The sequence below is a fragment of the Trachypithecus francoisi genome, unplaced genomic scaffold, assembly GCF_009764315.1.
Source record: "Trachypithecus francoisi isolate TF-2019V2 unplaced genomic scaffold, Tfra_2.0 Lachesis_group16, whole genome shotgun sequence".
NCBI lineage: Eukaryota > Metazoa > Chordata > Mammalia > Primates > Cercopithecidae > Trachypithecus > Trachypithecus francoisi.
Genome location: NW_022681461.1, coordinates 99,054,389 through 99,067,893, shown reverse-complemented (window position 1 = coordinate 99,067,893; position 13,505 = coordinate 99,054,389). Strand labels below are relative to the sequence as shown.

General features: G+C 54.7%; 1 protein-coding gene across 1 annotated transcript in view; it reads left to right on the top strand.

Annotated features, from left to right (window-relative positions):
- Positions 1-9: 9 nt before the first annotated feature.
- The window catches only part of ADAMTS13 (ADAM metallopeptidase with thrombospondin type 1 motif 13), a 42,510-nt gene continuing 29,014 nt past the window's right edge, over positions 10-13,505 (top strand). Inside the window, 9 exon segments of the mRNA XM_033238667.1 lie at positions 10-136; positions 4,618-4,738; positions 5,475-5,541; positions 6,694-6,851; positions 7,898-7,981; positions 8,303-8,427; positions 8,546-8,692; positions 11,309-11,446; positions 12,242-12,404. Coding sequence (XP_033094558.1) covers positions 114-136; positions 4,618-4,738; positions 5,475-5,541; positions 6,694-6,851; positions 7,898-7,981; positions 8,303-8,427; positions 8,546-8,692; positions 11,309-11,446; positions 12,242-12,404 — 1,026 coding nt within the window. The 5' untranslated portion in view covers positions 10-113.

The window sequence follows — 13,505 nt, the reverse complement described above, 5'->3', positions numbered from 1 at the left end:
TCGCCCGCACCGGACTTGGGTCGCCGCGTTAGCCAGCGGCATCCGTGGTCATCGACCTCGAGTTTGACTGGGCTAGCCGAGGACCTCCCCAAGATTCGGGATGGGGATGAGAGATGCGGACGCCAGAAGGGAACTGGTGGGCCGCTGTGTGTGTAGCACCGGGTGGGGCAGCAGCGCGTGGGGGCACTGGGCCCTCGGGCTAGTGAGAGCTGGGCTTGGTCCCTGGACTGCGTCCTGGACTCTCGGGCCTTTCCCGCCTCGGGCTGCTCCACGCTTAGCCTCACAGCGGCTCATCTTCTGTATACAGTGGGGAAACTGAGGCCCAGTGACAGGGAGGAGTTCCCGCCAGTTCACTGTGTAGCAGGAGGAGCCGCAGACAAGAACCCCTCAGACACCGAATTGTAGAAGGAAAGGGCTTTATTTAGCTGGGAACATCTGCAGACTCAGGTCTTCAAAAACCGAGCTCTCCGAGTGTGCAATTCCTGTCCCTTTTAAGGGCTTACAACTCTAAGGGGGTCCGTGTGAGAGGGTCATGTGAGAGGGTCGTGATGATTGAGCAAGCAGGGGGCACGTGACTCGGGGCTGCATGCTCGGGTAATCAGAAAGCAACAGAACAGGCCGGGCGCGGTGGCTCAAGCCTGTAATCCCAGCACTTTGGGAGGCGGAGACGGGCGGATCACGAGGTCAGGAGATCGAGACCATCCTGGCTAACATGGTGAAACCCCGTCTCTACTAAAAATACAAAAACTAGCCGGGCGAGGTGGCGGGCGCCTGTAGTCCCAGCTACTTGGGAGGCTGAGGCAGGAGAATGGCCTAAACTCGGGAGGTGGAGCTTGCAGTGAGCTGAGATCCGGCCACTGCACTCCAGTCCGGGCGACAAAGCGAGACTCCGCCTCAAAAAAAAAAAAAAAAAAAGAAAGCAACAGAACAGGACAGGGATTTTCACAATGCTTTTCCATACAATGTCTGAAATATATAGATAACATAACCGGTTAGGTCCAGGGTCAGTCTTTAACCAGGCCCAGGGCACAGCGCCAGGCTGTTTGCCTGTGGATTTTATTTCTGCCTTTTAATTTTTACTTCTTTCTTTGGAAGCAGAAATTGGGCATAAGACAATATGAGGGGTGGTCTCCTCCCTTAACCTCTGCTTCCTGGGTTCAAGTAATACCCCTGCCTCAGTCTCCCAAGTAGCTGGGATTGCAGGTGCATGCTACCATGCTCTGCTCATTTTTGTATTTTTAGTAGACTGGGGTTTCGCCATGTTGGCCAGGCTGTCTCAAACTCCTGACCTCAAGTGATCCATCCGCTTTGGCCTCCCAAAGTGCTGGGATTACAGGTGTGAGCCACCGTGCCCGGCTGGGAGTGGATAGATTTGATGTGCGTGTGTAACAGGCAAAGGTTGATGGAGTAACAGGGAGGTGAGGCTCCTAGGATTTTGGTCTGAGCAACTGGGTGTGGCCATTTATCATCTCAATAAATGTCTGCAAGATGCAGGGTGAAGTATGGGAGTGGAGCCATGAGCTCCTTTTCACACTTGCTGAGTTTGAGTGGGCCTTCAGTCACCAACGAGAGACGTCTAATCAGCAGCAGGATCTAAGATTCCTAAGCTTAGAGAAGGGTCAGTGCTGGAGATGTAATTTGGAAATCGTCAGCATATAATTAGTGTTGAAACCATGAGCCTGGGTTAGTTCACCCAAGGAGAGAGTACCAATATAGGGAGTGAAGGGCTAAGGCCAGATGGCAGGTGCTTGGGGCTCTCCAGGGGCAAAGCAGCAGAGGAGGCTGAGGAGGAGCAGTCAATGTGGTGGGAGGAGAGGTGGATGTGAGTGGCATTAGAGAATCCAGGGGGAGAATAAACCACATCAGATGCTGCTGAGAGGCTGAGAAAGACGGGAACAGAGAGATGGGAACCAGATATGCCACTGGGATTGTCAACAAGTCCACTGAAAAGGGTTTTCTTTTTTCTTTTTTTTTTTTGAGATGGAGTCCTGCTCTCTGCCCAGGCTGGAGTGCAGTGGTGTGGTATCAGCTCATCACAATCTCCACCTCCTGGGTTCAAGCAATTCTTCTGCCTCAGCCTCCCGAGTAGCTGGGACTACAGGTGCATGCCACCATGCCCAGCTAATTTTTGTAGTTTTTTTGAGACGAAGTTTTGTTCTTGTCACCCAGGCTAGAGTGCAATGGTGCAATCTCGGCTCACCGTAACCTCCACCTCCCGGGTTCAAGTGACTCTTCTGCCTCAGCCTCCCGAGTAGCTGGGATTACAGGCATGTGCCACCATGCCTGAATAATTTTGTACTTTTAGTAGAAATTGGGTTTCTCCATGTTGGCCAGGCTGGTCTCGATCTCCAGACCTCGGTGATCCACCCGGCTAGGCCTCCCAAAGTGTTGGGATTACAGGCGTGAGCCACCACACCTGGCCTAATTTTTGTATTTTTAGTAGATATGGGGTTTCACTACGCTGGCCAGGCTGATCTCGAACTCCTGACCTTGTGATCCGCCTGCCTCAGCCTCCCAAAGTGCTGGGATTACAGGCGTGAGCCACCGCACCTGGCCCAGGTTTTCTTTTTAAAAAAGGAAAAAAACTTTGTTCCAGCAGTTTACAAACCAGGGCGATGCAGCCTTCTGTACAAAGGTGCATTCCAGAGAACAAAGAGAACAAAGAAATAGGTTGTCTTTTGTAGAGAACTTCTGCTCAGGTTCCCACTTTGGTCACTTATGCAAATGAGGAAGGCACACTTGCTTAGTTCTGACTGGTTAATACTTACCGAGTTCAGATTGGTCGATGTGGGTCACAGTCGATGGGTTGATTCTGGTGGCATAAATAGGAACAGACAGCTCTGAAACCATCCCAGAGGTAAGCGAGAGTGGGGGCTTTCCAGGAATGCAGAATGTGTGTGTGACCCTAGTCAGCAAATGGCTTCTCGGTCCTCCTTTGAATTTAGACCCAGTTAGTGACTTGGGAACTAGCATGAAGGATTGGCTCTTTCAGGGTTCACAAAGTTATTGGTGACCTTTTAAAGATTAATTTCAGTGGGATGTGGGAATTGGAGGCAAGGAAGTGGAGATAGCTACTGAAAATAATGTTTCCAAGTTCTTAAAGAAAGCCAGAAACGGCTATGGTGGGAGGACAGTGTGGGTCAAGGGAAGGTTGCTGATTGTAATCAAGAGACACCAGAGTGCCTGGGTGTGCTGGGGCTCATGCCTGTAATCCCAGCCCTTTGGGAGGCCGAGGCAGTCAGCTCACCTGAGGTCAGGAGTTTGAGACCAGCTTGGCCAACATGGTGAAACTCCACTTCTACTAAATATACAATAACTAGCCAGGCGTGGTGGCGGGCACCTGTAATCCCAGCCACGAGGGAGGCTGAGGCAGGAGAATCACTTGAACCTGGGTGACGGAGGCTGCAGTGAGCCGAGATCGTGCCAGTGCACTCCAGCCTGGGTGACGCAGCAAGACTCTGTCTCAAAAAACACAAACCAAAAAAGAGACAGCAGAATCATGTATGCTGATAGGGTGAGCCGGGTACTAGGATCTCGACATCTAAGCATGCCCCCTTCTCCAAGAGCCTCCTTACCTTCCTGCATGGAAGCACACCCTCCCCTCCAGCCCCCCATTCCTTTATTCTGCTGTATTTTCCCCCGTGACACTTACCATCTTTGAACAGAGTACATACGCAACACGTGTTTGTCTAGCAACTGTGCTGTCTGGCTCTCTTTCCTAGAATTTAAGCTGTGAGAGGCCGACGCTGCTGTCTGCCTGGCTCGTGGCTGCTTTCCTGGTGTCTAGCACAGAGCCTGGCCTGTTTCAGGGGCTCAGTGAAACATTTGTTGGCTGAAGGAATGAATGAATGGCTCTAGCAGAGGGACAGAAACTAACGATGCAGGAGAAGAGAGCTGGGAAGGGATCCAGAGCCAGGGCCTGGCAGGGAGTGTAGGTGCGTCCTCCCTGATTGCAGAGGAGGAGAGAGGTTGCACTTTGAGGGGTGGAAACACAAGGTGAATCCCCCTGATGGTCATCAGCTTGTGCGGCTGTGTGGGTGTGAGGGGTGTAAAAGAGTGGTTTGGAGCATGTGAAGAGAGCCTTCCAGGAGGTGAGGGGGATTGCCAGGCGGTTTGTGATGATGCCAAGATCTGGTGCCGTGCAGCCTGCTTCTGCGACTCTCCCCATCAGGCACAGGCACAGAGTAGGCGGAGAGTTGAGCCAGAACCGCGATGTCTTTGGCACAGCCTTTCATCTGTCAGATGGGAGCGGGGACCCTAGAGAGAGAGCCAGCCCAAGGTCCTGGCATCCTCGTGAACCCCCGTCAGCGGGTTTCTGGTCCAGTGTCCCTTCTAGATGGCTAGGCCTCCTCTGAGGTGGGCGTGCACATCCAGAGAGCTCTCTGGAGTGCAGGACTGGGCTGCGGGGTGCCCTGAACTGCAGCCATCTTAGAGCAAGGTCCAGGCTGCAGCAGGAGGAGCTGCAGGCCGCCCACCCTAGCCATGGCCCTGCCCTGGCAGGAAGCTTCCAAGAGTAAACACTGCCTAATCGTCCCGCCCAGCGAGCAGGCCTGTCCATTCCACGCTGGCCAGATTCCCAGTCACCAAGGCTCCCTCTCACTCTGCTCCACTCTGCAGGCTGGCTCTCCTGAGGATGCGCCAGCGTCACCTCCGGGCAAGATGCCCTTCCCTCTGTGTGGCCGGAATCCTTGCCTGTGGGTTTCTCCTGGGCTGCTGGGGACCCTCCCATTTCCAGCAGGTGGGCGCATTGGCAGGAGCGGGGGTATTCTGGGAGCCTCTGGGAGCCTCTTGGTGGGGTATTATGAGCTACCTGGGGCGAGGGGAGTGCCAAACAGCTGACTACATCAGCTTTGGGGTTTGCACTGGGCAGGGAAGTCTGCACTTGGGGTTTTGGGGGATGAAGTGTGCTCACTGAAGAGGGAGTTGGTGTCTCAGTACGACCTGCTCATCCAGTGAAGCTGAACAGACAGATACTAGTTTGTCCCAAACTATGTGGGTTCCTCTTCTCTGCCTCTCCCTTCCTCTCCCACTCCCTGTCTCTGATTTCCCCCTCTCCTTCTTGGTTGGCCTCACCCACCTCCTGCTTCCTGTCTCTTCATCCGTCTCTTTTTCTTCTTTCTTTCCTCCTTCCTTCCTTCCTTCCTTCCTTCCTTCTTCCTTCCTTCCTTCCTTCCTTCCTTCCTTCTTTCCTTCCCTCCCTCCCTCCCTCCTTCTTTCCTTCCTTCCTTCCTTCCTTCCTTCCTTCCTTCCTTCCTTCCTTCCTTCCTTCCTTTTGTCTTTCTGTCTTTCTCTTTCTGTCTTTCTTCTTCTTCTTCTTCTTCTTTTTTTTTTTCTGACATGGGGTCTTGTTATGTTGCCCTGGCTGGTCTCAAACTCCTGGATCAAGTGATCCTCCCACCTCGGTCTCCCCAAGTGTTAGGATTACAGGCGTGAGCCACTGCACCCAGCCCCATTCATCTCTTTTTGTCTTGCAGAGTTTTCTTCAGGCTTTGGAGCCACAGGCTGTGTCTTCTTACTTGAGCCCTGGTGCTCCCTTAAAAGGTACTTGTCCTGATGTCTTCTGTCCCAGGGAAGTGTCTCGGGACTTTCCAGGGGTATCTCACCATTGAGTCAGTGGTCTGGGATTTTTGGTGGATCTGGCAGGAGAAGGTCAGAGAAGCTGCTGTCACCCCTGTTAATTAACTCTGTTACTTCCTGCCAAGTTGATAAAAGCTGGTCTGGATGTTCCAGCCAGGCCAGGGTTCTCACCCTAGCTTCTGTTAAATATCACAAGGGAACGGTCACCAATTGGCTGGCCCCTTCTGCCCCATGGCTTCTGCTGAGCTGGCTGGTTTTCAGGAGCTCTTGTGGTTTCTGGCCGTGGATGTAAATATTTATTCCTTCTGTGGGAAACAAGATAGGTACTGGCTCAGGCTCCCTCCTAAGGCCATGGATTTCCTTATGATAAAGGCCTGTCCCCATTGCCCACAGGCCCTGTGTGTGACCGTCTCCAGGTGTAAGCCCCCTTCCCAGTAGGGCCATTGACAACTTGACTAACGGCTGATGGGGGCCAGAGGCAGGTGGGCTAGTGGTCAGGGGGAACGGGAGGGCAAGGCCCATCTTGTGACCTGGTTCTTTGTGGTCTAGGCCAGATGCACACTGACCAGTGCCTGGGGCCATCCCGGGGGGCTGGATGCAGCCGATGCTGTCTGGGTACCCATAGCCTGGGTCCTTCTAGCTCCGCCGCTCCTGAAGGACTGGGAGATCATTGCCCAGGGTCCCTGGCCCTCTAAGGGCTCCCTTGGGAGAGGACAGTGAGGGCTGGCCTGGGCCCCTGCTTCCCAAGAGACCACCGGGCTCCACTTGTGTTCAGTTTCCTGTCGGGGTCGATGATGTTACTCATGAAACAATTGTGCCCAGAGCAGGGTCCGGGAGGCAGGGCAGGGGCTTTCCCCTTTGGGCAGAGCCACCAGGGCAGTAGGAAGCTTATCTTGATGGGGTGACCTAAAGGACACCGTAGCCCAACAACTCCTCCTGGGCCCTGCCCTTTGCATGCCCAGTCACTAACGGGGTCCAGCTCTTGGGGTGGGGGTGACACACAATGTCTTGACTTTGGAAGGCCATCCTTCCAAGACCCGCCAGCCTCTCTCCTGTTAGCTTTCCACTACTTGCTTTCTAGAACCATTGCCCTCTGCTCTCCCCCTGCCCCTCCAGGCCACCCTCCTTCCCCCGGCTTCCAGAGGCAGAGGCAGAGGCAGAGGCGGGCTGCAGGCAGCATCCTACACCTGGAGCTGCTGGTGGCCGTGGGCCCCGATGTCTTCCAGGCTCACCAGGAGGACACGGAGCGCTACGTGCTCACCAACCTCAACATCGTGAGTGCCCCCACAGGAGCGACCTCCAGGGATGGCGCTGGCCTGTGCAGGTCCCCATGGCCCGGGCTGGTGACCAATGTCTGTGGGCTGGTGTATCTGGTGGTCTGAATACAGTGGGTTAAACTCAGGTAGAATGGCTCGGGGCTCTTCCTCTTCTCCCTCCCTCCCCTGGGTGGAGGTGGGTGAGGTCCCACACCCCCTCTCAGCTCCATAGCACACGCACACCCTGCAGCCTCTCACTACTCAAGTCCCTTCACCTGGGGCCACCCTCAAGCCTGGCCTCTTCCTCAGTATCCATTTGACCCCCAGGAGGCTCAGCTAACACAACCCTGGCAAACAGGGTGTGGGCTGCTCACACTGCCCTCTGTACCCTGACCCTGCCCTCTCTCTTTCTCAGAGTGGCGAGGACAGGTCACCAGTCTGAAGTCTAAACAGAGACTGCTGGCAAAGGAGATGGCCACCTTAATTTCTTGCTAGCACCTGAACCCCTGCAGCCCCCCCTTCACTTGAAAGTGAAGGGTGGGCAGGGAAGCACTACCTCACTATCGGCTGTCTCAGAAAGACAAACAAGGTTGGGCGCAGTGGCTCATGCCTATAATCCCAGCACTTTGGGAGGCCAAGGCGGGTGTATCACCTGAAGTCAGGAGTTCAAGACCAGCCTGGCCAACATGGTGAAACTCCGTATCTACTAAAAATACAAAAATTAGCTGGGCATGATGGCAGGCTCCTGTAATCTGAGAGGAGTCTGTGGTCTGAGAGGAGCAGCATTTGACCGGAATATCCAACTCGTGACGGTCTGTGTGCTCTCATCCTCTTGCTTTGGAGTTTGTTTTCCTTGCATTAGTTGGCCTTCCTGAGCCGTGAGCTGAGGAGCAGCAGAGGCACGGCTGACTGTGCGTCGCATTTTAGGAGCCCCCGCTTCCTACACATGCTTCCCACACATGCTCTCCAGCCCTTCGCACCCTGGGGGACCCTGGGAGTCAGCAGCTGCCTAGTACTGGCAATGCCTACCCGACGGGTCACCTCTCTCATTTGCCCTTCCACAGGGGGCAGAACTGCTTCGGGACCCGTCCCTGGGGGCTCAGTTTCGGGTGCACCTGGTGAAAATGGTCATTCTGACAGAGCCGGAGGTAGGCATGGAGCTGGAGCTCAGCACGCCATACAGAGTGGGAAGCCCAAGTCATCGCGTCTCCATCCTCTTTAACCTCTTGTCCTGGATGCCCCAAGCAGCATGGGTCACAGAACACGTTCAGCCAGACGGACCAGCTGCCCTCCCAGCTCTACCCAGCACTCAGCACAGGCTGCCTGACTACTTCTCTGAGCCTCAGTTGTCTCACCCGTAACATGGGCTAGTCAGAGGGTTGTTGTGAGGACTAACTGGGAAACACACTGCAGTCAGCACCATGCCTGGTTGGGGTGTCCTAAACGCAGGCTTTGCTGTGGATCTGCAGGGTGCCCCAAATATCACAGCCAACCTTACCTCGTCCCTGCTGAGCGTCTGTGGGTGGAGCCGGACCATCAACCCCGAGGATGACACGGATCCTGGCCACGCTGACCTGGTCCTCTATATCACAAGGTAGCCGAGCTTTCTGATGGGTGCTGGTCAGCCAGCCTGGGAAGGCTGCACCCTCGGCCTCCTGCCCTCTACAAAGGTGGTGCCTTGGCACTACCCAAGTGACTGTTTTCTCACCGAGGTTTGACCTGGAGTTACCTGATGGTAACCGGCAGGTGCGGGGAGTCACCCAGCTGGGTGGTGCCTGCTCCCCAACCTGGAGCTGCCTTATTACCGAGGACACTGGCTTCGACCTGGGAGTCACCATCGCCCATGAGATTGGGCACAGGTATGCAGCCCCATCAGCTGTCCCCAGGCTCTGGCAAGGAGCTGACCTGGGTACCCAGGGCGGAGGTGGTCTTGGCAAGCAGTGGGTCCTTGTATTCGCCAGAGGAGCCTGTACCCCTCACCCCAACAGACTCAGAAGGGTGGGTGTGAGGACAGGGGAACCTGATACTGTTTGATTAAAGAAACTTTTTTTCCAAAAGACAAGCAAAACACTTTTAGCAGGTAGAAAATAACTTCTGTAGAAAATTCAGGTAAAGAAAAAGCAGGCTGTAAAAACTATCTCAAATCCCAATATTTAGAGATAACGTCTCTTCACATTTGTATTTAATTTCAGTCTTTTCTTTATACACACACACACATATTTTTTATTTGCAAAATTGGGATTTAGTTTGGATCCCTGAATTAAAGGAAAATTGTGATTATGCTGTTCATTGCTTTGTTACCTGCTATTTCTTTTTTCTTTTTCTTTTTCTTTTTTTTTTGAGGCAGAGTTTCACTCTTGTTGCCCAAGCTGGAGTGCAATGGCATGATCTCAGCTCACCGCAACCTCCGCCCCCCGTGTTCAAGTGATTCTCCTGCCTCAGCCTCCCGAGTAGCTGGGATTACAGGCATGTGCCGCCATGCCCAGCTAATTTTGTATTTTTTGTAGAGACGGGGTTTCTCCATGTTGGTCAGGCTGGTCTCGAACTCCTGACCTCAGGTGATCCACCTGCCTCGGCCTCCCAAAGTGCTGGGATTACAGGCGTGAGCCACTGCGTCCAGCCTTTCTTTTTTCTTCCTAGGGTGAATGCAGAATTTACCTGCTCTTTATGTAGTAATATATCCCAAACATTATCCCAGGTCTCTTACAGTTATGTACCATAATTTATTTAATCGGGCCTCTCTCCTTGGATGTCTCGGTTGCCTGAACACATCTTCCTGTTGTGAACATTATACATTCTTGTGTGCAAATCTTCACTCCTACCTATAACCATTTACCTAGAGTGCTGGGTTTCTTTTCATTTCTTTAGTTTTTTAAGTCTGAAAATAATACCCAATTGTTGTAAAAATTCAAACAGTGCAGAGATTTCTTTCTTTCTTTTTTTTTTTTTTTTTTGACGGAGTCTTGCTCTGTCGCCCAGGCTGGAGTGCAGTGGCGCAATCTCGGCTCACTGCAAGCTCCGCCTCCCGGGTTCACATCATTCTCCTGCCTCAGCCTCCTGAGTAGCTGGGACTACAGGTGCCCACCACCATGCCTGGCTAATTTTTTGTATTTTTTAGTAGAGACGGGGTTTCACCATGTTAACCAGGATGGTCTCGATCTCCTGACCTCATGATCTGCCCACCTCGGCCGGCCAAAGTGCTGGGATTACAGCCGTGAGACATTGCGCCCAGCCCAGTGCAGACATTTCTAAATTGAAAAGTGAATTTCTACCTTCCTTGCCCACCAACCCCGCCCCCGACCCCTTTCAACCCCTCTGAGCCTGGAAGGGTTGAGGCAGGGTTCCTGGGTGTGGGGCAAGGCAGGGCTCCTTCTCCCTCACAGGGAGCATAGTTTCCTTTTGGTCCTGTGATGCAGAACAGATGAGTCCCCAAACAGGGGCTTAGCCTGGGAGGGTTCTTGGCTTCACCCAGGAAAGAATTCAAGAGGAAGCAGGTGGTGTTAGACAGCAACTTTGATTGACATAGCAGTGGTCAGAGTGTACAGCCCTGTGACTGTGTACAGCGCAGCATAGCCTTTTTGAAGCAGGGCTACCCTATCCCATAGATACTGTGCCCAAAAGAGCAGCTCAAAGGCAGGGCTGCACTTTTAATTATATGCAATAATTTTTATACCCACTTTTAATTATATGCAAATTAAGGGAACAGATTATGCAGAAATTTCTAGAAAAAGGGCAGTAATTTTCGGGTTTTCATCATGGAAAAGGGGCGGTAACTTCTGGGTGTTGCCATGGCAATGGTAAACTGACATGGCCACTGGTGGGCCCCTCTTATGGAAGGGGGCTTCCCACCCCTCCCTGTTTTAGCTAGTCCTCTGGTCCGGTGTCCAAGCAGGGCCTCCAGAGTGAAGTCCACCTCCTACCTGACCGGTGCCTGGCTTCTCCCACCTCATTAGTAGTCCTCCATCAGTTCTGCTTTGGGGAAAGGAAGCTCTGTTGTGCCAGTTTGGAAACGGTTCACCCTCCTGGCCTAGGAATGCAAACAATGGCCAAGGGCAAGCACATTTTAACTGAACTTTAAAATCGTGCTTTACTCACAGTAGGTGAATTTCACGCTCAACACATCCATGTAAACAGTCGCCAGAGCAGCCCCTCAAGGCCCCGACCAGTCCCCATCTCTCCACAGACTCCTAACACCGTGAATTAATGTGGCTTGCACGTTTTTAAAGCCTTTTGATATTTATTAGCAAAAGATGCGGGAACCACCCTGCTGGGCTAGCGCTCCCATCTGGGGAAAACTGACGCAGGGCGCACAAGGCCCTCTGCACTGCGCCCGGTTAGCAGGTGGCGGCGTTAGGGGTCGACCCGGGTCCGAAAAGTCGCTGGTCCTGCGGCACTAGGGCGCCAGGCCCGGACTCGCCGACCCGATCCTGCCCCCGCCCCAGCCGGCCGCCTTAGCGCAGCTCCCCACCTACCAGCTTCGGCCTGGAGCACGACGGCGCGCCCGGCAGCGGCTGCGGCCCCAGCGGACACGTGATGGCTTCAGACGGCGCTGCGCCCCGCGCTGGCCTCGCCTGGTCCCCCTGCAGCCGCCGGCAGCTGCTGAGCCTGCTCAGGTAGCTGCCGCCCCGCGGGAGGGGCGCGAGCCTCCAACCAGCCCCCTGGGCCTCCCGCGCCACCCCTCCCTACGTCCGTCCCCACTCCGCATTCAGCACTTCTTCCTGTCCCCGCCCGAGACCCACCCCTCCGTCCAACCCCGGCGCCCACCGCTCCGCCCCAGCCCCTGCACCCACCCCTCCGTCCCACCTACCTGCCCAACTCCCTGCGCCTCCCCCCGCGCTGTCCCACGCTCTGCGGCCACCCTTCCGTCCACATTCTCTCCCACTTGCCTGCACCCACCCCTGCATCCTACCCTCCTCCATCCACCCCCCATCTCGGCCCCCTGCGCCCACCCCATTCCTGCACCCACCCGGTTCCTGCGCCCACCCGGTTCCTGCGCCCACCCCCTCAATTCACCCCTTACCCTTCGTCTGCCTCTACCCGCGCCGACCCCTCCGTCCACTCTCCATGCTCCATCAGCCCCACACCCCTATCTCCCCCGCCCGCGTACATGTACCCCTGCCTCCCCTTCTCACCGACCGTACTGCTCCCGGGCCTAACGTGCATCTGCTTGATCCCACTCTGACCTGTGCCTCCGTCGCCGCTCCCTCTGCTGGCCACCCACCTCCGCGCGGACCGGAGCCTTAGTCTTGGTCCCAGTCCAGAGCTGGCTCCTGGTGGGGGGCTCGGGCCGACAACTCCTGTTCGCACTCACAAAAGGCCACGCTTCCAAACGTTCCATGCCCGTGCACACTCCTCTGTCCCGCCTCCTCCCGGTGTACACCCCGGGCCTGAGCCGGGCCTTGTCGCAGCGCAGGACGGGCCCGCTGCGTGTGGGACCCCCCGCGGCCTCAGCCTGGGTCCACGGGACGCCCGCCGGAGGCGCAGCCTGGCCTCTACTACAGCGCCAACGAGCAGTGCCGCGTGGCCTTCGGCCCTAAGGCTGTCGCCTGCACCTTCGCCAGGGAGCACCTGGTAAGTCTGCAGGCGGTGGCCTGGGATTGGCCATGAGGTTCCTCAGCATCACCCAACTCATCAACTCATGTCCCCCCAACGTGCACCGTGAGCACCTGCTGGGTGCAGTGCTAGGCTGAGGTACCTCCAGGGCGGCTTAGTTTAATGCTGTCTGTGGCCTCTAGAAATTATTTAAAATGTTTGAACACAGCCCCAACATTTTTGTTTGACTGGGCCCCACAAATTATGTAGCTAGTCCTGGGAGGGCCCCTGTGCCCAAGGGCTTCTGGCTGAGTAAGGACACCAATCTTAAACAGTTACCAAGGACTTCCCATCTCTTGTGGCTGGAGTCAGCCTGGAGGGCTTCCTGGAGGAAGTGGCGTCCAAACTGAACCCACAGCAGAAGTGGGACTGGTAGGGGGAGGGGAGATGAAGGAGAGCAGGCACCCCAAAAGACAGACTTCCTCGCAGGGTTGCATAGGACATTCATGGACTCCAGCCACTTTTGCCTTGGTGGGCCCCTTCCTCCATAAAAAAATTTGAGAATTATATTTTAATACTCTTTTTTTTTTTTTTTTTTTTTGACACGGAGTCTCTGTCTGTTGTCCAGGCTGGAGTGCAGTGGCGCCATCTCAGCTCACTGCAAGTTCCACCTCCTGGGTTCACGCCATTCTCCTGCCTCAGCCTCTCCAGAAGCTGGGACTACAGGCGCCTGTGGCGGGCTAATTTTTTGTATTTTTAGTAGAGACGGAGTTTCACTCTGTTAGCCAGGATGGTCTCGATCTCCTGACCTGGTGATCCACTCGCCTGGGCATCCCAAAGTGCTGGGATTACAGGCATGAGCCACCACGCCTGGCCAAGTCTTTTTTTTTGTTTCTTCTTTGAGACAGGGCCTCGTTCTGTTGCCCAGGGTGGAGTGCAGTAGCTCAATTATAACTCACTGTAGCCTTAACCTTCTGGGCGCAAGTGAGCCTCCCACCTCAGCCTTGGAGTAGCTGGGACTATAAGCACATGCCCCAATGCCCAGCTAATTTTAAAATTTTTTGTAGAGATGGGGTCTCCCTTTGTTACCCAGACTGGTCTAGGACTCCTGGCCTCAAGCCATCCTCCCACCTTGGCGTC